Genomic DNA, 23,294 nt, shown 5'->3' with positions numbered 1-23,294 from the left:
GGGGGGGGGGTGGGTGGAAACAGCATCTGTATGGTTATCTGTGACTTAATGGATAATACTGTCTGTTGTGGTATTAAACGATAACTACACAAATGATTCTATAGTCTTTATCTATGGTGTGTGACCTGACCTCAGTTGTAGCTGGTGATGTTATTCTGTCTGCCTCAGTATTGCTTGAATAGGAATGAAAATATCATTTAAATCGGAGTTGGAGTAGACCACTTGGCCCATCAAGCCTATTCCGCCATTCAATAAGATCATGGCTGATCTGATTGCAACCTCAACTCCACATTCCTGCCTACACATGACATAGGGAGGTTAAGGGAAGGGGATATTAAGCAGAGATTTATGGAGTTGGGGTGGAAACTAAAGGCCAAGACTGATAGAGTGGTTATCTCCGGACTCTTGCCTGTGCCACGAGATAGTTTAGAGAGGAATAGAGAAAGGGAAAGTTTGAACTTGTGGCTGAGAGGATGGTGCAGGAGGGAGGGGTTCAGGTACTTAAGCAATTGGGGCTCGTTCTGGGGAAGGTGGGACCTCTATAAGAGGGATGGTCTACACCTGAATCAGAAGGGGACCAATATCCTGGGGGGTAAGTTTGCTAGGGCTATGCAGGGAAGTTTAAACTGATTCGGAGGGGGGGGAGGGATCCTGAGTAGAGGGGTTGAAAGTGAGGGGTGCATGGATGGGGACTGCAATGCATGGCATCGCAGGGGTGGGGTGGAGCAGGGTTTGAAATGTGTATACTTCAATGCGAGGAGTATTCGCAATAAAGTGGGTGAACTTGCAGCGTGGATCAGTACCTGGGACTTCGATGTTGTGGCCATTTCAGAGACATGGATAGAGCAGGGGCAGGAATGGATGCTGCAGGTCCCAGGGTTTAAATGTTTTAGTCGAAGTAGAGAAGGAGGTAGAAGGGGGGGAGGGGTAGCATTATTGGTCAGGGATTGTATCACAGTGTCAGAGAGGAGGTTTGATGAGGACTTGTCTGTTGGGGTAGTATGGGCGGAGATTAGAAATAGGAGAGGAGAGGTCACCCTGTTGGGAGTCTTTTATAGACCTCCTAAAAGTTCTAGAGAGGTTGAGGAAAGGATTGCAGAGACGATCCTGGTTAGGAGTGAAAGTAATAGGGTAATTGTTATGGGGGATTTTAACTTTACTAATATTGATTGGAATTGTTATAGCTCCAGCTCGTTAGAGGGGTCAGTTTTTGTGCAAAGTGTGCAGGAAGGTTTTTTCACTCAGTATGTAGATAGGCCAACTAGAGGTGAGGCTATATTGGATTTGGTGTTGGGAAATGAGCCAGATCAGGTGTTGGATTTGGAAGTTGGTGTGCATTTTGGTGATAGTGACCACAATTCGGTTACGTTCACCTTAGTGATGGAAAGGGATAGGCATGAACCTCGGGCCAGTGGTTTTAGCTGGGGGAAGGGTAATTATGAGGCTATTAGGAGAGAATTAGGAAACATAGGTTGGACTAGGAGATTACAGGGATTGGGAACGTCCGAAATGTGGAGTTTTTTCAAGGAGCAGCTACTGCGAGTGTGTGGTATGTCCCTGTCAGGCAAGGTGGAATTGGTAAGGCTAGGGAACCGTGGTGCACCAAAAAAGTTGATTCGTTGGTTAAAAAGAAAAAGGAGGCTTATGTTCGGATGAGACGTGAGCACTCGGATAGTGCACTAGAGAGCTTTAGATTGGCTAGGAGGGAGTTGAAGAGCGAGCTAAGAAGGGCTAAAAGAGGACATGAGAAGACTTTGGCTGATAGGGTTAAGGAGAATCCTAAGGCGTTCTATAGGTATGTCAAGAACAGAAGGTTGGTTAGGGCAAGGTTAGGGCCAGTTATAGACGGCAGAGGGAAGTTATGTGTGGAACCGGAGGAGATTGGTGAAGCATTGAACCAATATTTCTCTTCGGTGTTCACGCAGGGGGACATGGATATAGCTGAGGAGGACACTGGGTTGCAGGGGAGTAGAATTGACAGTGTTACAGTTGATAAGGAGGATGTGCTGGATATTCTGGAGGGTCTGAAAATAGATAAGCCCCCTGGTCCGGATGGGATTTACCCCAGGATTCTCTGGGAGGCAAGAGAAGTGATTGCAGAGCCTCTGGCTCTGATCTTCAGGTCGTCGTTGGCCTCTGGTATAGTACCAGATGATTGGAGGTTAGCGAATGTTGTCCCATTGTTTAAGAAGGGGAACAGAGACTTCCCCGGGAATTACAGACCGGTGAGTCTCACTTCTGTTGTGGGCAAGGTTTTGGAAAAAATTATTAGGGATAGGATTTATAGTTATTTGGAGAGTAGTGAGTTGATTGGAGATAGTCAGCATGGTTTTGTGGCGGGTAGGTCGTGCCTTACTAACCTTATTGAGTTTTTTGAGAAAGTGACCAAAGAGGTGGATGGGGGTAAGGCAGTGGACGTGGTGTATATGGATTTTAGTAAGGCGTTTGATAAGGTTCACCATGGTAGGCTTCTGCACAAAATGCAGATGTATGGGATTGGGGGTGATCTAGGGAACTGGATTAGGAATTGGCTAGCGGATAGGAGACAGAGGGTAGTGGTTGACGGTAAATATTCATCATGGAGTTCGGTTACAAGTGGTGTGCCTCAGGGATCTGTGTTGGGGCCACTGCTGTTTGTGATTTTTATTAATGATCTGGATGAGGGTATAGTTGGGTGGATCAGTAAATTTGCTGATGACACCAAAGTCGGAGGTGTGGTAGATAGTGAGGAAGGGTGTCATAGTTTGCAGGAAGACTTAGACAGGTTGCAGAGCTGGGCTGAGAGGTGGCAGATGGAGTTTAATGCAGAGAAATGTGAGGTAATTCACTTTGGTAGGAATAACAGATGTGTTGAGTATAGGGCTAACGGGAAGACTTTGAATAGTGTGGAGGAGCAGAGGGATCTAGGTGTATGTGTACATAGATCCCTGAAAGTTGGGAATCAAGTAGATAAGGTTGTTAAGAAGGCATACAGTGTCTTGGCGTTTATTGGTAGGGGGATTGAATTTAGGAGTCGTAGCGTTATGTTGCAACTGTACACAACTCTGGTGCGGCCGCACTTGGAGTATTGTGTGCAGTTCTGGTCCCCACATTACAGGAAGGATGTGGAGGCTTTGGAGAGGGTGCAGAGGAGGTTTACCAGGATGTTGCCTGGTATGGAGGGGAGATCCTATGAGGAGAGGCTGAGGGATTTGGGGTTGTTTTCGCTGGAAAGAAGGCGGCTAAGAGGGGATCTTATTGAAACATATAAGATGATTAGAGGTTTAGATAGGGTGGATAGTGATAGCCTTTTTCCTCTGATGGAAAAATCTAGCACGAGGGGGCATGGCTTTAAACTAAGGGGGGGTAGTTATAGGACAGATGTCAGGGGTAGGTTCTTTACCCAGAGGGTGGTGAGGGATTGGAATGCCCTGCCTGCTGCAGTTGTAAATGCGCCTAGTTTGGGGGCGTTTAAGAGGTCTGTGGATAGGTTTATGGACGAAAAGGGATTGGTTTAGGTTAGTGGGTCATTGTTGTTTTTTTTTAACTGGTCGGCGCAACATCGTGGGCCGAAGGGCCTGTTCTGCGCTGTTATGTTCTATGTTCTACCCTGATGACCTTTCACTCCACCCCCCCCCCCCCACACCCTTTCTTTATCAAGAATCTGTTTACTTCTGCCTTAAAATATTCAAAGACTCTTCCTCAAAAAGTCGTAGAAGCAGGGAGTTCCAAAGACACTCGACCCTCTTAGAAAATGTCTTCTAATTTCTGATCTAAAAACGAGGGGGGTCACCCATTTAAGGCGATCAGTCAGTTTTGTTTCTGGATCTGTGGTTGTGGAATTCCTTCTGTTCTTAATATCTTGTATTCTGCAACTTTTAATGTGGAAAGTATTATGATTGATCTAACTTTTTTTTATTGGAGTCCATAATAACCTAACAGTTTGTCATCACAGGCTGCTGGTTACTTGTGTTGGATGAAATTTATAGTTGGGTACTTCTATCTATTTAATAATTCACACCATTTTGTTTTTGAAAGAATTGCCTCCGAAGTGTTTAAATAGATATACAAATAAGAGTTCACAAAGTGAGCACATTGGTCTTATAGAAAATGCTTCTGGGTAATTGATAATGGAGAGTAGAGTTATGGTGGATGAATTGAAGAAGGTATTTTGCATCAGTCTTCATTATAGAGAACACAAGTAATATCCCAGAAATAACTAGTTCAGAAAATGGAAAGGAGGGAAGAACTCAGGAAAATTACCATCACTTGGGCAGTGGTATTGACCAAATCCTAAATTCCATGAAATTATAGAGTACTAAGTCTCACACCGGTGTTTGGGAACGTATTGTAGAGAATTCTTAGGGTTAGGATTTACACACATTTGGAAAAGCATTGCCGAATTAGGGAAAGTCAGCATGGCTTTGTGCAAGGCAGGTCATGTCTTACTAACTTGATTTTTTTTTCAAGGATGTGTTGAAGACGATCGATAAGGGTACAGCAGTGGATGTTGTGCACATGGATATTAGTAAAGCTTTGGACAGGAATCTGAAACAAAGGCAGAAAGTGCTGAAGGGTCTTGGCAGATCTGGCGGCATCTGTGAAGCGAGAATGAAACCAACATTTTGAACCAGCCTTCCATCCATTGACTCTGTCTATACTTCCTGCTGCCTCGGAAAAACAGCCAGCATAATTAAGGACCCCACGCATTCTGGACATTCTCTCTTCCACCACCACCTGTCGGGAAAAAGATACGAAAGTCTGAGGACACATACCAACCAACTCAAGAACAGCTTCTTCCCTGCTGCTATCAGACTTTTGAATGGACCTACCTCGTATTTAGTTGACCTTTGTCTACATCCTAGCTATGAGTGTAAGACTACATTCTGCACTCTCTCCTTTCCTTCTCTATATATAGTATGCTTTGTCTGTATAGACAAGAAACAATAATTTTCACTGTATACTTAGTAGGGGACTGGCATGATAAATATATGGGTTTAGGGGGTTAGGGCCTGGGTGGATTGTGGTTGGTATGACTCGATGGGCCAAATGGCCTCCTTCTGTACTGTAGGGGTTCTATGATTAGAACATAGAACACTACAGCACAAACAGGCCCTTCGGCCCACGAGTTGTGCCGATCACATCAACACCTACCAACCTACAGACCTATCTATAACCCTCAATCTCATTAAACCCCATATACTCATCCAGAAGTCTTTTAAAAGACCCCAGCGAGTTCGCCTCCACCACCACTGACGGCAGCCGATTCCATTCACTCACCACCCTCTGAGTGAAAAACTTACCCCTAACATCACTTCTGAACCTCCCTCCCCGCACCTTAAATCTGTGTCCTCTCGTAGCAACCATTTCAACCTGGGGAAATAGCCTCTGAGAGTCCACCCTATCTATTCCTCTCAACATTTTGTAAACTTCTATCAGGTCGCCTCTCAACCTTCGTCTCTCCAGGGAAAAGAGTCCCAGCTCCCTCAACCTAACTTCATAAGGCATGCCTCCCAGTCCAGGCAACATCCTTGTAAATCTCCTCTGTACCCTCTCAATAGCTTCTACATCTTTCCTATAGTGAGGCGACCAGAACTGCGCACAATACTCTAAATGAGGCCTGACGAGGGTCTTATAAAGATTCTATAAGGTATCTCAATGTAGGCTCTTCCAGAAGATTAAGATCCATGAGATCCAAGGTGACTTGGTTGCTTGGATTCAGAATTGGCTTGCCCATAGAAGTCAGAGAATATTGGTGGAAGGGTGCTTTTCTGGCTGGAGGTCCGTGACTAGTGGTGTTCCACATGGATCTGTATTGGGACTTCGACCGTTTGAGATATATATAAATGACTTGGATGAAAATGTAGATTGGTGGGTTAATAAGTTTGCAGATGACACAAAGATTAGTGGAGTTGTGGACAATGTAGAAGGTTGTCAAAGGATACAGTGCGATATAGATCAGCTGCTGATATGGATGGAGAATTGACAGATGGAGTTTAATCCGGACAAATGTGAGGTACTGCACTTTGGGAGATCAAATGTTAAGGGTAAGTATACACTTATTGGTAGGACCTTAAGCAGCATTGATGTACTGAGCAATCTTGGGGTTCAGGCACCCTGAAAGTGGCCACACAAGTAGATAGGGTAAAGAAGGCGTATGGAGTGCTTGCCTTTATTAGTCCTGGCATTGAGTACAAGAATCAGGATGCCATTATGCAGCTTAGAGTATTGCATTCAATTCTCATCACCATATTACAGGAAAGATATGGAGGCTCTGAGGAGAGTGCAGGAGAGGTTTACCAGGATGCTGCCGGGATTAGAGGGTATGAGCTATGAGGAGAGGCTGGATGAACTAGGGTTGTTTTCTCGGGACAGCAAAGCCTGAAGGGGGACCTGATAGAAGTCTATAAAATTATGAGGGGCATAGAAAGGGTTGACAGTGAGAATCATTTTCCCAGAACTGAAATGTTTAAAACTAGGGGGCGTGCACTTAAGACGAGAGGGGAAAGTTCTAAGGAGATGTGAGGGGCAAGCATTATTACAGTGTGTGAATAGGTGTCTGGAACGTCCTGCCAGGGGTGGTGGAGGCAAAAAAGATGGGGGCATTAAGGGATTTTAGGTAAAGACATAAATATGCAGGGAATAGAGGGATAAGGAGAATTATAAATACATTAGAAGTAGGTCAGAGGCTTCCTATACTAATTCCACAAATAGGCAGGTTGTCTTGTGAGGAAAGATTGGAGAGGTTAGGTTTGTATCCACTAGAATTTAGCAGAGTAAGGTGACTTGATTAAAACCTTATGGGATACTGACAGGGTAGATGTGGAGTGGATGTTTCCTCTTGTAGGAGAATCTAGGACCAGGCTTGTGGGGCTGAGTGGCCTAATCCTGTTCCTAATTTGTATGTTTGTATGAGCTTGTCTGGCATATCAGCAACTTGACCATGGTTAAGTGAGCATCTCAAAGACTTCCTAGCTCATTTAGTGAGGAATTAGAGCTTGATTTGGGGGTGATTGACAAGTCAGACCATGACCTAACTTGTCAGTCACCCTCAAGCTTTACTCTGCCATCCCAGGGGAACACAAACAATAGAACACTACGTTAGTTCAGGTTAAAGTCAACATGATGTCAATTACATTGCTTTAGTAACAATGAAGGACACTGTCTGCTGACAATATGGTGCCAACAAATTCCAGGGAGTGCTAAAACATCCTGCAGAGAAACATTATTACCATACATTTCTTAAAGGCATGGTACCATCAAACCTGGTGGCGCAAAAGCAAGCTCTAACAAAATCGTGGAGTAAACATTAATTTTTTTTACATGAAGTAATGATAATCTGGAGTACAGTGCCTGCAAAACAGATATAATTTTAAAAACGGCATCTAGTAAGTAACTGAAAACATCACACGCACTCTGTCACGTACACTCTCTTTCTCTTTCTTTCCTCCCCCCTCTCTTACTCTCTCTCTTTCGCACTCTCTCACTTTCACATTCTCACATACGCTCTCACACACTCGATCCCCCTCTTTCACACACACACTTTTTTTCTCTCTCTCTCACCTCTTTCTCTCATGCTCACTGTCTCACTAAAAATAACAGGGTGCTGACTACTGTTTGCACGTGTCCAACTGCAATCACGTGGCCACTGGCCGAAAGCAGACACTCAAACTCAAAATGAAATTGGGTTAGTTATAACAGGACAATGTTATTTTGTTGCTATAAAAAGCAAAACATGAACAGATTTATCCTTGTTTTAAAAATTATCTATGGAGGAAGCAGTAAATACAATACTTTTTTGATGTTTGAATCCATTACTTAAATTTCCATGTATGTTTGAAATTCTTGCTTCTCTGAACACATCTGCCATCTACAAGACAAAGACTATTTACAGTGGTTGGTGCCGTTCCTTGCACTTTTCTTGAATTTGCTGTGTGCAGTAACTAACACGTCTGTAGTGTTTCTTGATGGGTGAAAAGTGCATTGTGACTCTGGGAGGAGTTCCACAGTCACTGAGGGGAAAAAAACAGATCCTTACAATGATCTTCCTCATGGGGAGACTCCATTGTAATTACTGCAATCAGATTGGTTTCCCTCCTTGAACATAGTCATAATCACAGCATCCAAGATCTACCAATATATGCTCTTCTTCCTGGATGAGATACATGAAATTGTGCAGTCAGTAACCTCTTCAGAATCACCTACACTTCCTACCTATCACTTGTTATGCTTTAGGTTTTGTGCTATGCCGTTGCTTACAATTGGCCAGTTGTTTTCGCAGATAAGTCTAGTTTTACTTTCAGAAGCTGTTTGAAGCAGAGAGACAGCAGTGTTTCTCCCCCTCTCGAGTTGGACATACTGTTGTTTGGGTGGCTATTTAACGGAGCTGTCAGAGACTTGATTTACCTCTGAGGTTGCGCTGTTTGCAGGATATATCCTTCCCTGGAAACTGCAGTCAGGTTTGCCATGCAGAGGTGTTAAAAAGCTAGAAATCCAGCATCACATTAGCAGACTTGTTTTTGTGCTAACTAATGCTGAGGAAGGTTGTCTGTCGTGGGACATTGCTTGACATTAGAACAACAAGGATAGCTAGCTGTTAAGAGTTGTACTGTGTCATGTTTAAGTCTTGTAATTGGTAGAAATTATGCTAATTTTTGTCATATCTAACTGTGTTCTTAAATAAATTTTGTTTGATAAAATCTTCCTGGTCTGCTACTTGAATCGTACCTGGAGTGAAACGCCAATGTCAAAATCAAATGTAAAACTTAAGGTCGAGGCTAACTTCACAAAATGCGTTGGAGATTCTGACCAAGGTCTTAACACAGGAGTCCTGCAGAGCGCTGAACCCTAAATAATATGGATCACTGAGATAATAGGTGCAGTTAACTTGAAATGGGTGTTTCCAGTTTGTATTATGTTTAATTATTGGTGCAATGGTATTATCTTGACAAAGCGATTTAAGAACATAAGAAATAGGAGCAGGAGTAGGCCATCTAGCCCTTCGAGCCTGCCCCGCCATTCAATAAGATCATGGCTGATCTGTCGTGGCTCAGTTCCACATTCCCGCCCTCTCCCCATAACCCTTAATCCCCTCGCTTATCAAAAACCCATCAACCCGCGTCTTAAAAATATTTAGCAAGGCAGCCTCCACCACTTCAACGGGCAGAGAATTCCAGAGATTCACCACCCTTTGAGTGAAGTTCCTCCTCAACTCCGTTCTAAACCGCCCCCCCTTTATCTTGAGGCTGTGCCTCCTAGTCCTACTGTCCTTTCTGAGCAGGAAGAGTCTCTCCACCTCTATCCTATCCATCCCATTCATCATCTTATATGTCTCAGTGAGATCTCCCCTCATTCTTCTAAACTCTAACGAGTACTAGCCTAGTTTATTCAGCCTCTCCTCATAGTTCAACCCCCTCAACTCCGGTATCAGCCTAGTAAACCTAATATGGTGTCATTTCTGAGAATTCATGTATATTCTGCTGAATTTACCGAGCAGCAGTTATTTTGATGACAAAATTAATGACTATCATTTGATTTGTGTTTTTTTGACAAAACTATCAAAAGCTTTCGATCAGTTTTATTTTCTTTTATTTAGTGATGTATCTGACATTGAGTCGGATACATGATAATATGCTAAACTGTGGAACTTTGAGGCTGAGTCAGCTTTGTGTGGCCCATGTGGACATTCATCTATTTTCTTCAAAGGGGCCTTGGCTTAAATGATGAACCTTCTGCCCTGATTGAGGTCATCTAACTTGCATGCACAGTAAGGTCAGCTAATTACATACACACTAAAATCTGTGTTCTTCCTGCCAAAGTGAATCAATTTCCATGTCTCCCAATTGAATTTCATCTGCCACGAATTTCTCCCTCCCCCGCCGCCACATTCCACCAATTTGTCTGATGTTTTGAACTTGTCCGTGATCCTTCTAAAAGTTCACAGTGCTTCCAAGTTCATATTATCTGCAAATTTTGAAATTCTACCCATGTGTATTGGGGTTTAAGTTATTAATAAGCTTTTGAGGGAGAGTTGGAAGGTTGTTTAGCTGAATGCCGGTGGAGGAACCCATATCTTGAAGAATAGTGAATTTTGGAGAGCTGTGACATACTAGGTTTTTGTTCTCATTTGATTTATTGTTGTCACATGTATTAGTATACAGTGAAAGATATTGTTTCTTGCATGCTGTAGAAACAAAGCATACTGTTCTTAGAGTAAATGGTGGATAAGGAAAGGAGAGGATGCCGAATATAATGTTTACAGTCTTTCAAGATTCTATAATACTTCTCTGTACCATTTCTAAAGTGCAGAGAAATATCAACTTAATATATAGTGGGTCTATTAAAACGTTTGGTGGCAGCAGGGAAGAAGCTGTTTTTGAGTTGGTTGGTATGTGATCTCAGACTTTTATATATTTTTCCTGGCCAAGGAAAGTAGAAGAGAGTACGTCGGGAGTGCACGGGGTCCTTGATTATGCTGGCTGTGTACCTGAGGCAATGGGAAGTGTAGACAGTCAATGAATGGGAGGCTGATTTACACAATGGACTGGGCTACATTCGCAACAATTTGTAGTTTCTTGCGGACTTGGTCAGAGCAGGAGCCATACCAAGTTGTGATACATCTGGAAAGGATTCTTTCTAATATGCGTTTGTAAAAATTGGTGAGAGTCATAGGCGACATGCCAAATTTCCTTAGCCTCCTGACAAAGTAAAAGCGTTGGTGGGCTTTCTTAACTTGGTGTAGAGGGACCAGGACAGGTGATCTGGACACCTGGAAACTTGAAGCTCTTGATCATTTTCACTTTGTTCCATTGATGAGGACTGAGGCACGTCCTCCACTATGTTTCCTGAAGACAATTACTATCTCCTTTGACGTTGAGGGAGAGATTATTGTCACCACACTATTTCACCAGATTCTTTGTCTTTCCTGTACTCCGTCTCAACTTGCTTGAGATCTGGTATATTGCAGTGGTGTCATCAGCAAACTTGAAAATAGAGTTGCATAGGAATTTGGGCACACGGTCATTAGTGTAAAAGAAGTATTGTAAGGGGCTGAGGACACAGCTGTATAGGGCACCGGTGTTGAGGATAATCGTGGTGGGGGCATCACTACCTGTCCTTACTGATTGCAGTCTGTGGGTTAGGAAGTCTAGGATCCAGTCGCAGAGGGAGGAGCTGAGCCCTAAGCCCGAAGAGTTTGGAAATGTGTTTTGATAATCGTGTTGAAGGCTGAGCTGTAGTCAATAAATACGAGTCTGGCAGGGTGTCTTTTGTTATCCAGGTGTTCCAGGGTTGAGTGTAGGGCATCTGCTGTGGATCTGTTGTTGCGATAGACAAACTTTAATGGATTCAGGCAGTCTGCAAGGCAGGAATTGATTTGTGCCATGAATAACCTTTTGAAGCCTTTCATAGTGATGGATGTCCGAGCCACCGGACGATAGTCATTAAGGCACTCTGCCCGGCTTTTCTTTGGTATTGGGATGATGATCATCTTCTTGAAACAGGTAGTGATCTCAGATTGGTGTAAAATGAAGTTGAAGATGTCTGTGAATACCCCTGCCAGCTGGTGTGTGCAGGACCTGAGTGCTCGTCCTGGTATCCCATCTGAGTCAGCTGCTTTCCATGGGTTGACTTTCGAGAAGGCTGCTCTGACGTTGGCAATGGTGACCTTGGATACAGGTTCATCTGAGGCTTCTGGGATGGAGGGCGTGCTCTCACTGACCTGCTGCTCAAAACAGGTGTGGAATGTATTGAGGTCAAGGGTGAGGGGTGCATTGGAACCGGAGATTTTTACCTGCCTTCATGTTTGTTGAATGGCAGAGCAGACGCGATTGACATTTTTTTTTCTTTGACTCCATCCTTAAAAGTTACAAAGCAAATGCTCAGAATGGACTGGGCAAAATAGAATCAATTCCTTGCTTTCTCCAAAAATCAAATTCAAAATTTAATTGAATCCAATCCATGGTCCCCACAAGAGACAAACAAGATCCAAGCTGAGAAGATAAGGCATTGCACTCCATTTTGGGCTTGATCAGACACCTGATCTTAGTCAAAAGACCAAGAAGCAATTTAAAAAAAAGACTGACGTCTGTTCCTCTGTCTTATGATGTCTCTTATATAATATTTTCTACTTTATAAAACCATCTTCAGGTATATGTAACTTTCTTTTCTCCTTGCCCAAAACTTTATTGTTTACATCTTGGATTTTTGAAGAGAGTTTGTAGGAGGAATGACTGGGCACCTTGAACTCATCAGACTTTTCTGTCAACAAACATCTGAATTTTTCTATCAATATTGGCCCTTTTACATGTTGCTAGAATACAGCAAAAATAGTTTTCAAAAATCCTGTAGTGGTGTAATATTTTCATTTGGACAGCTGGTACTCAGAACTTCAGAAGCAACAGCTCTGGGTGTGATTGGCAATATTTGCTGGGCATTTTAAAATATTTTTTACAACATCCTTAAAGTTATAAAGCAATTACTGAGAATATACTAGGCAAACACCAATCCATTCCTTGTTTGCCCAAATGCCAAATTCAAGTTTTCATGGTCCCCACAAGAGAGACAAACAAGATCCAAGCTGACATGATAAGGCATTACACCCCATCTTGGCCTGATCCAACACCTAGCCAAAAAGCCGAGAAGTGATAATCATGGTTTCATCCTTGCTGGGGATATTTTGCGTCAAAGTTTAAAATCAACCAAATGATATATGACACTTGTTTTTGCCCTACTTCGACAGTGGATATGCTTACGATGTAGATTCAGTCAGGTTTTCTGGCCACCTTACTTGCAGCTCACATGTATTCAGAAGAGAATTTATTTTCTGTTGTTTACTTAATTCATGTGGCAAACCATGTGAACTTACCTCAAATCTGAGGGAAGAATCTGGAATGAATTAGAAAATTAGCTCTGCACATGGCAGTTTTCCAGATTATTTCACATGGTGCCTTTGATTATTGAACATCTTGTTCTTTTGACCCAGATAGTTGATCAGTTGAGGATCAACTGTACACCTGCATTTAGTATTTTCGTTTGATGCAGTTCAGGGTGAGCTTTTCTGTAAATTAGGCCTCACATGTCACTTTGAAATAAACCAACAGTTTGAGAGTATTGACATCAAACAATTCTGTGTGATCAGGGTATATAAGTCTGTGCAAATTTTTCAGGCATAACAGCCTTGGAAGAGGAAGCATCATTGTACAATATCGCAAAACGAGCGAACACCAGGACACGCGACTTCAATGGAAGATCCAAAGGACACTCAGGAACGCCCTGTAGGTTATGTGATGCTCACTTCTTACTAAAGCTATGATGTTACTAGATTTTCATTGTGTTATATTAAACCTTGGTTTTCAGTGAGGCAATTTGTATTTTATTTTTATTTCAATCATTTATTCTGATAATCAGTGAGCAATCTTGTAAATTCAGTTCTATTTCTGGAGTGACGATGTTGGACAATTGTTCCAGCCCCTCTCTTTTTCCTGCTCCCACAGTTGTGCTCTGTTGCCGCCTCACCATTCTCCCTCTCCTCTGCTGCTCGCTCTTCTTATCCCCCCTCAGCCTTGCTGCCCTTTTGCTCCCTCCCCCCTACTGCCTTGCCGCCCCCTCCCCGCCCTCTTCTTCTGTTCCACTGTTGGGAAACTATTTTATTTATGTGTATTGCTTGTGGTTATGCTCCCTCCTAGGTTATCCTTTGCTTCTCGAACCACCTTTTTAATAATGCTCTGAATATTCTTGCATCCATCCTAGCACTCCCCCCTTCACGCCGGCAGCATTTCCTCCTGCACTCTGCCTTCCTGCCTGAAATTTGAACTGTTGATATAGTTATAACTGTTAATCCCAGTTACTGTAGATAAGGATCCAGCTCCCAAGGTGTCAATTGACCCTGAATTGTGTGTTCTTCTGCACCATCTTCTTGCTGGGGAAGTGAAAAGGGATGACTAAGTTTCTCAAGATTTGAATTTTACAGCTGTATTCTTAATTGTATGCAAAAGAGATGATTAACTAGCTGGATATATTAGTTATTTCATTGAACAAACTGTAAAGGGATCCCTCCCAAGTCTTAATATTCATTACATTGTTCATTTAAATTTTGTGCAACTGTGTTTTTTTCATGAAGAAATAGTTGTTAATATCTTTTACAGGTGAAGAAATCACGTCATGAGTTAGATCCCACGGATGAACAAGGATTAAGGTTTGTAGACGTTTATGTATTTGAAATTTTTAATTCCTTATGTGCTGATTGAATTCTTAATACTGCATTTGAAAGTTTGTAGCTTGTCTTCTCCCAGCTCAAGTGATTTCCAGATTGTATATTAACTTATTAATGTATTAATAAATAGTAGTTTTAAGGTTGCATTTATTTGTCACAAGATGAGAGAGAGAGCACATCCCACATGTGAGCAGTGCAGTATAAGTGGAAAAATGTAAATGCGTTTGCTTTGTAAGTGTCCATTCTATAATGTATCTTTTCTTCAGTGTTCAAAATTTGATTGTGATGGATTTTGATTTGAATCTTTATTCACCCTTGACAGCTTTATTTAAGGTAAAGGCTTTCAAATTATCATATAAAGTGATACTGTTTCCAAATACTTATTCTAGCAGTGAATCCTATATGCCTAGGAATGACAGGTGGATTGTTTTTCCGCATTTCTTAAAATATTTAAGAAAAATATCATCAAATATGTGGCATGAAATCATAACCCTGGGATTAAGAGCCTCAGTATCTAACAACAGAGCTAGCTGGGTTGTAAGGAAAAGACTTTGCCTGTTCAAATAAACATAACCTTTTAATACAGCAGAAAAGTTGGCATTGGGATCCAAGGATCATTCCACAAGTAACCCAGTGAGCACCACAAACTAGCAAGCACTTAATATTGGACAAATATCCAGTAGGGTTTGGGTGTGTTGGATGGCAGTGGCTAGCATCATGTTAAGCCATTTGTCTAGGAAGGCAATTGAGTCCTATATTTGATGGAGAATGGAAGAGTGGGAGCATTGGTGTTCATTCAAATAAAGGGGCTTTATACCAATAAACCCAGAGCACCATCCGGTGGATATAATGCAATGGAAGAAATGGGTGTGCTATGGAAAAGAGAGACTAAGCCAGAGCATTTCAAATGGATGTGATTTATGCAAAACATAAGGGATCTGAATGCAGTCACTAAGTGATTTAGGTAAACTGTTAGACCTTTGTGTGCAATGATACAATTCTAATTTGTGTATGTCAGTTTTTAAAAGCCAGTTGTGTGCAGGCTAGAATTGTCAGAAGCAGTGTGGACCAATGGAGAGAAGTGCATTAAGAACATGCAGTGTGGCCAAAATGGGCAAAAACTGCCAAACTGTTTCATAAAAACATTAAAATTGAATGTTGTGTAGACGTCGCCTCTGAAGATTCAAACAGCCCTTTGGCCTAGTGATTCAAAGAAGCGCCCATGTTTGTGCATTGTTATCAACAACTTAACGTTCCTTCTCCCAATCCAGCACTACAAACTGTTGAGTTAGTTTTTAGCAGAGTTTGTTTTTAGCATTAAAAGCCAATGTTCATCTTTTTCAATTTTCACCCAGATTTCAATGAGCAAAGAGGGGAAGCTATTCACAAATGCCTAGGCTCTGCCCCTGGTAAAACTTAGCTTGGGGGTGTTGGAGGAATTCTGTTGGTTATGTCATCCTCTTTCTGATTGGACATCAGATAGAATGGACCAGAAGTAGTTCTTCAGAAATAGTGAATAGAGAGAAGCTTCATCAACCATACCTTAATCATTTCAAATTTTATGGTTGCACAATGACAGTGTTTGAAAGGATTTAAAACTTATATTTTTTTCTTTCTATTCCCCCAGGACTGGAGAACTGCAGAACTTAATCAGACTGCAGAGTCACACAAATAGAAATGATGTGCAAAAGTCTGAGCCTGGCAGTCTGACGAGTAACCTAACAGTGCTGAATGAAGCAGAAGGTGAGTCAAGCTTATGGTTACTTCTAAGTATCAGGTGCCTAATTGACTGCTTTGGAGTCCAAAATCCATTCATCCAATTCCACTGAGGATGACTGGGAGTGGAAGTCATGCCAGATATCTTTTTCCTCCATCTGTTGCATCTTTTAACCCAGACATTGAAGGCACTGATTGTTAACCTGGCTGTAACTGGCTAGCTCTGAGATTTGAACTTTCATCTTCTGGTCTGAATGGCCAGACCACACACTACAAACTGAACTGATAATTTGCACACTTTACTTTTTTTTCTACATTGATTCCCTCCACTTTGGGCATCATCCTGGTTAACATCTTCAGGAATTCTCATCCTGTTTTCAAAACCTGCCATTTCTTTCATTGATCATTACTGTTTCACCTACAGCCAACTTTAATGAAACTAATTTCAATTTTGCCACTTTCTTACTGCTAATATAATGGATTTATCAAAGCTTTTTGGCTTTATTAGTTCTTGCACTTTTTATTTCTTTTTTTTGCTGAATTCCAACTCCCTTGCGTTTTTATTAAACCTACCTGTCTCCTTCCTCATTATTCACCATGGTATACAATTACATTGTATGTGAATTATTTCTCCATTCGAGAACAGTGGCTTTTATGTGTCAGGATGAGTGATGTGTCCATTCCTTTGACCCTGTCTTTATTTTTAAATCTTTGTTCTTCACATAGTTAAAAATGAAGTGGTTCAAAGCAGTGAATCTGAAACTCCCAGAGGGAACAGATCTGTTGATGTATATCCAGGTTCAGGTAAAATCTTACCAGTGCATGTCACAGCTTTGCAGTTAGTTGTTTAAAATATGTAGTTTGCAAAAGAGGTTAAAACTGTTTAAGGATTGGACCCGGAGGAGATAATTGCCCTCAATCTTCTGCAGATCCTTGAAATTAAGATTGGCTAGTTCCAAATGCTTTACAATAGGGATTTTATTTCCTCACCATTTATTTTCCCCACCAAAGTGTTCACTCCTTGATTTGGTACAACTCTATTTACACTGGTCACGTGTAGCCCTTCGTTGAAGAGCCATGGTTAAGAGCATTCTACCAAGATACCACCAAGCATCTCTTCCACCAGAGGCCCAAACATCCCAGACATCTGCTACAGTGAGCTTGATGCCAGTGATAGTGAAATTGTTGGAGAAGATTCTTAGAGATAGGATGTATACACATTTGAAACTGAATGGTCTCATTAGCAGCAGATAGCATGGTTTGTACGGGGGAGGTCATATCTCACGAATTTAATTGAATTTTATGAGAAAATGACAAAAATGATTGATGAAGGGCCGTGGATGTTCTCTACTTGAACTTTAGTAAAGCATTTGACAAGGTTCCTCATGGCAGGTTGTTGCAAAGATTAAATTACATGGCACCAGGGGTGAACTAGCTAGATGGATTCGGAACTGGCTTGGCCGTAGAAGAGGGTAGCGGTGGAAGGGTGTTTTTCTGAATGGAGGTTTGTAACTAATGGTGTTCTGCAGAAATCAGTGCTGGGACCTCTATATAAATTACTTGGGAGAAAACGTAGCTGGCCTGATTAGCAAGTTTGTGGTGATAGACTTTGGAAGGAGTAATTTGAAAAGGAAGTATACTATGAAAGGTTTGACACTAGGAAGTTCCAAAGAACAAAGGGACTTGGTGTGTTTGCCAATAAATCTCTGAAGGCAGAAAGTTAGATTAATAGGGTGGTGAAAAAGGCATATGGCACGCTTGCCTTTATCAATCAGGGTATAGATTACAAAAGCAGAGAAGTCATGATGGAGTTGTACAGAACTTTGGTGAGGCCACAGCTGGAGTACTGTGTGCAGCTCTGGTCGCTACATTATAGGAAGGGTGTGAATGAACCGAAGAGGGTGCTGAGGAGATGACCATTTAAGTTATAAAGAGAGGTTGGATAGGCTAGGGTTGTTTTCTCTGGAGCAGAGCCAACTGAGGGGCAACCTGAGTGAGTTGCTCAAAATAGAGGGGTGTGGATAGGGAGCAACTGTTCCCCTTATTTGAAGGGTCAATTATGAGGGGACACAAGTTAAATGCGAGGGATGGGAGGTTTAGGGGGAATTTGAGGAAAAATCTTTTATCCGGAGCGTGGTGATGGTCTGGAATGCACTGCCTGGGAGGGTGGTGGAGGCGGGATGAATCACATCCTTTAACAAGTACCTGGATGAGTACTTGGCATGCCATAACATTCAAGGCTATGGGCCGAGTGCTGGCAAGTGGGATTAGGTGGGCAAGTCAAGGCCTTTCATGCATCCCTGCAGACTCGATGGGCTGAAGAGGCTCTTCTGCACTGTAGTATTCCGTGATGATACTAAGATTGCTGGAATTGCAGATAGTGATGAAGATTGTCAGAGAATAGAGCAAGATATCGATAGGCTGGAAAATTGGGTGGAGAAATGGTAGATGCAGTTTAATCTGGACAAATGCGAGATGAAGCATTTTGGTAGATTCAGTTCAGGTGAAGGTATAAAATAAATGGCAGAACCATCAGGAGCATAGTCACACAGGGCGATCTGGGCATGCAAGTCCACAGATCCTTAAAAATGGCAGCACTGGTGGAAAAAGTGGTGAAGAAAGCATATGGCATATTGCCTTCATTGGACGTGGCATTGAGTATAAAGGTTGGCAAATTATGTGACAGTTTTATAAAACCTTGGCTAGGCCACATTTGGAATACTGTGTCCGATTCTGGTCACCACACTATCAGAAGGACGTGGAGGCTTTGGAGAGTGTACAGAAAAGATTTACCAGGGTGTTGCCTGGTATGGAGAGTATTAGCTATGAAGAGAGATTGAACAAAGTGGGATTGTTCTCCCTGGAAAGACGGAGGCTGAGGGGCGACCTGATAGAAGTTTATAAAATTAAGAGGGGTATAGATAGGGTGAACAGTTGGAGGCTTTTTCTCAGGGTAGAAATGACAGTTACAAGGGGTATAAGTTCAAGCTGGGGCGGGGGGGTGGGAGAAGGTTCAGTGGAGATGTGCGGGGGAAGTTTTTTGCACAGAGGGTGGTAGGAGCCTGGAATACACTGCGAAGTGAGGTGGTTGAGGCAGCAACAATCATGAAGAGATGGGGATTAGAGGCAGTTGGTCTAGATAGGACAATGTGATTGGTGCAGGTTTGGAGGAACAAAAGGCCTGTCCCTGTGCTGTGCTGTTCTTTGCTCTACACAAATATCAAAAATGCCACCACTCTATCGCCTGCCCACACTTTGGTAAATCAGATCTTACTGGCTTCCTTGGCACAGTCTTCTACGCACTTACTGAAGAAGCAAATCTGCGTGTTTCCCAACCAGTGGCCATGATGAACAGGATATCCACTGCCTGCTGAAGTCCAAGTCCAAGCGACCCTGACCGATACAAGAAAGCCAGATCTAATCGATGGAGATCCATCAGAGATGCCAAAAGACAGTACCGGACCAAGCCAGAATGCCAGGTTAGCCATGTAGACTCCTGCCAACCATGGTAAGGTCTGCAAGACATAACAGGCTACAAGATGATAGCAGGTAAAATTGCCAGCTCTGATGCACTCAATGCATTCTATACCCGTTTTGAGCAAGAAGTCAGCGAGAGCGTGCCCTCCAACCCAGAAGCCTTGTATGAACCTGTATCCAAAGTCATCATTGTTGACACCAGAGTAGTTTTCTTAAAAGTCAACCCACGGAAAGCGATGGGGTGCCCAGACGAGCATTCAGATCCTGCGCGGACCAGCTGGCAGGGATATTTGCAGACATCTTCAACCTCTTTACACTAATTTAAGGTCCTTACCTATTTCAAGAAAACAGCCATCATCGTGGTGCCAAAACAAAGCCATGCAGCGTGCCTTAATGACTATCATGTGATGCCTCTGACATCCATCACTATGAAATGCTTCGAAAGGTTAGTCATTGGCACAAATCGATTCCTGCCTCCCAGACTGCTTGGATCCACCACAGTTTGCCTACCGCCGCAACTGGTCCACAGCAGATGCCATCTCCCTGGCCCTACACTCAATCCTGGACACCGATAACAAGCACACCTATGTCAGACACTTATTGGCTACAGCTCAGCCTTCAACACCATTATCCCTACAAAACACATCTGCAAACTTTGTTGCCTGGGACTCAGCTCCTCCCTCTTCAACTGGATCCTAGACTTCCTAACTGAAGACCAGTCAATAAGGAATGGGCAACACCACCTCCACGCTCATCCCCAATACTGGTGCTCTGCAAGGCTGTGTCCTCAGCTCCTTGCTATACTCCTTATACATCTCTGACTATATGCCAAATACCCCATCAACTCAATTTTCAAGTTTGCTGATGACACCACCGTTGTGGGTTGGATCTCAAACAATGAAGACATAATACTGGAAAGAGCTAGTGAATCTGGTGAACTGGTGCAACAATTTCTCCTTCAAGGTCAACAAAATGGAGATAGTTATCAACTTCAGGAAGCAGAGTGGAGGGCATGCCCCTGTCTACGTCAGTGGAGACAAAGAAGAAATGGTTGAGAGCTTCAAGCTTTTAGGTGTCCAGATCCCCAGTAATCTGACCTGGTCCCTCCATGCGGATGCTATAATTAAGAAAGCCACCAACAACACCTACTTTCTCAGGAGATTAAGGAAATTTGGCATGTCCGCTATAACTCTCTCCAACTTTTACAGATGCACCTTAGAAAGCATTCTTTCTGCTTGTATCACAGCTTGATATGTCTTCTCTGTCCGAGACCACAAGAAACTACAAAGGGTCGTGAATGAAGCCCAGTCTCAAACCAGTTTCCTATCCATTGACACTATCCACACTTCTCGCTGCCTCAGAAAAGCAGCCAGCATAATTAAGGACCCCACGCGCCCTGGGCATTCTCTCCCTCTTTCTTCCATCAGGGTGAAAGGTACAAAACTCAGGTCATATACCAGCTGACTCAAGAACAGCTTCTTCCCTGCTGCCATCAGACTTTTGAGTGGACCTACCTCGCATTAAGTTAATTTTTCTCTGCACCCTAGCTGTGACTGTAACACTATATTCTGCACTCTCTCCTTTTCTTCTCTATGAACGGAATGCTTTGTCTGTGTAGTGCGCAAGAATTGTGCACCTTGACTATGAGTATTTAACTACAGAAGTTTAGAGCTGAGTCTGATTTTGATCCTGCCTAGCAAACACATGTACAGCAGGAATGTATTTGTACTGATACAGAATCCAATATCCAGTTGGATAACTCCCCTTCTTCCATTTCTTGAACCCAAGGAAGCCAAATTACTGACACTATAGTGCCTTGGCTATATTCAATTTTCTTGGAAAACAGTGTTTGATTGGATTCATATATGGTTATAGCACAGATAGAAACCATTCCACATTATGTATTTGCTGACTTTATACAGCAACAATTCTGCTGCTTCCACTGTCCTGCTCTTTGCCTCATCACCGAGCAAGTTATTTTCTTTAGGTGTTTACGTATCTCTTTTGAAAATCACAATTGCATATGCACTCCGACAAAGTGGATTTCTGATCCTAACCACTTACTGTATATAATATTTCTCTTTGTCACCGTTGCTTCTTTTACCAAGTCACCTTATATCTGTGTCCTCTCATTCTGGCCCTTCTGCCACTGAGAATATTTTTCTCTATTTGCTCTATCCAGATCCCTCATAATTTTTAACACCTCCATCAGATCACAGCTCAATCATCTCCAAGGACTGTGACCTTAGCTTCTCCAATCTATCCTGGAACCATTCTTTTAAATCTTTGCTGCATCCTCTCAAGTCTTTGCATCCATCCTTTAGCGTGGCGTACAAAATTATACATAAGATTTCTGTTGAGACCAAACCAACATTTTCTATAGGTTCATCATGACTTGCTTTTATAATCATTGTACGCGATACCTTTATTTGGAAAGCCCAGAATCCCAAATATCTTCATGACCACATCTGCAACTGCTCTGTCACCTTCAGTGATTTGTGCACACATATCTCTGGTCTCTCTGTTCCTGCTTTCCTTTAGAAGTTCTGAGTTTCTATTGCCTGTTTCAGGATAAAAGGGTGATCAGTTTCCTCACTGAAAGCATTATAATTCTTTTGAATTCTCTACCCGAGAGGGTTGTAGATGTGCCATCATTAGATTCATTTAAGGCTGAGATAGATTTTTGGTACTTGGAATTTTGACCTATGGAGAGTGGGTGGAAATGTGAAGTTGAAGCCCAAAATCGATTATGATATTGTTGAATGTTGGAGTAGACTTGATGGGCTATATGGTCTTATCCTCCTCTTATTTCTGTGCTCTCTTTTTGTTCTTCCTCCAAAGAAGTATCACTTCACGATCTTCTGAGTTATATTTTATCATCTCTGTGTCCTTCCACTCCTCCAGTCTGTCTATGTCCTGCTGAAATCTACCACTATCTGCATCAGAGTTCATGATACTTCAAATTTTCTGCCATCTGCAAATTTTAATTGTGCCTGTTACACCCAAGTTTAGGCCATGAGATGGAACCTGGGGCATCTCTGCTTGTGGCTCAATGGGTCAGAATAATCTTGTTCAAACCCTTGTCAAAATGTGTTAGTTTCTTCTGTGTGGAAATTCAAACCAAGTAGGTATTCTGGTGAATGCCACTTCAACCTTCAAATGATGTCAAAGGAATCCAATTTTCCTGTCAAATAATTGAAGTGGAATTCCTTTAGGAAAGGCACTATTTGCAATCTATGTAGAAAGCCCAGAATCCCAACATTTCATAAGAACAAAAGAGCTAGGAGCAGGACTAGGCAACCTGGCCCTTCGAGTCTGCTCCGCCATTTAATAAGATCATGGCTGATCTTTGCGTGGACTCCATTCCGTTTACCCAGCCACTGTCCGTTAACCTTACTTCCTTTACTGTTCAAAAATTTGTCTATCCTTGCCTTAAAAACATTCAATGAGGTAACCTTAACTGCTTCACTGGGCAGGGAATTCTTCAGATTCAAAACCCTTTGAGTGAAAAAATTCCTCCTTAACTCGGTCCCAAATTTTTGAGCCATGCCCCCTAGTTTTAGTTTCACCTGCCAGTGGAAACAACCTCGCTGCTTCTATCTTTGCCCGGCTGTGGCATTGATAATTTATTGTCCACGTTATACATTAATGATTTGAAGAGGGAACTGGCTGTATTATCTCCAAATTTGCAGATGATATAAAGTTGGGTGGAAGGGTGAGCTGAGGAGATTGCAAAGATGCTTCAGCATGATTTGGACAGGCTGAGTGCATGGGCATGTGCAATATAATGTGGATAAATGTGAGATTATCCATTTTGGTAGCAATAATAGGAAGACATTATTATTTGAATGGGTGTAGATTGTGAGAGACTGTGATGTCCTTGTGCATCAGTCACTGAAAGTAAGCATGC

The 23,294-nt window shown here is 42.4% G+C and overlaps 1 protein-coding gene across 2 annotated transcripts in view; it reads left to right on the top strand.

Moving 5' to 3' along the window:
- Nucleotides 1-23,294, top strand: part of LOC145358016 (protein phosphatase EYA3-like) — a 59,297-nt gene that overhangs the window by 9,387 nt on the left and 26,616 nt on the right. The window contains exons 2-5 of one of the 2 annotated variants that reach the window (XM_080211703.1): nucleotides 13,146-13,253; nucleotides 14,124-14,173; nucleotides 15,819-15,934; nucleotides 16,634-16,711. In XM_080211703.1, the coding sequence (XP_080067829.1) occupies nucleotides 13,221-13,253; nucleotides 14,124-14,173; nucleotides 15,819-15,934; nucleotides 16,634-16,711 (277 nt within the window). In that variant the 5' untranslated portion in view covers nucleotides 13,146-13,220. The remainder of the gene's footprint in view (nucleotides 1-13,145; nucleotides 13,254-14,123; nucleotides 14,174-15,818; nucleotides 15,935-16,633; nucleotides 16,712-23,294) is intronic. The other variant, XM_080211704.1, reaches the window with a different exon arrangement.

This window comes from Carcharhinus amblyrhynchos, chromosome 24, assembly GCF_965287045.1.
Source record: "Carcharhinus amblyrhynchos chromosome 24, sCarAmb.v2.hapA, whole genome shotgun sequence".
Taxonomy (NCBI): domain Eukaryota; kingdom Metazoa; phylum Chordata; class Chondrichthyes; order Carcharhiniformes; family Carcharhinidae; genus Carcharhinus; species Carcharhinus amblyrhynchos.
This window is presented reverse-complemented; position numbering and strand designations above follow the sequence as displayed.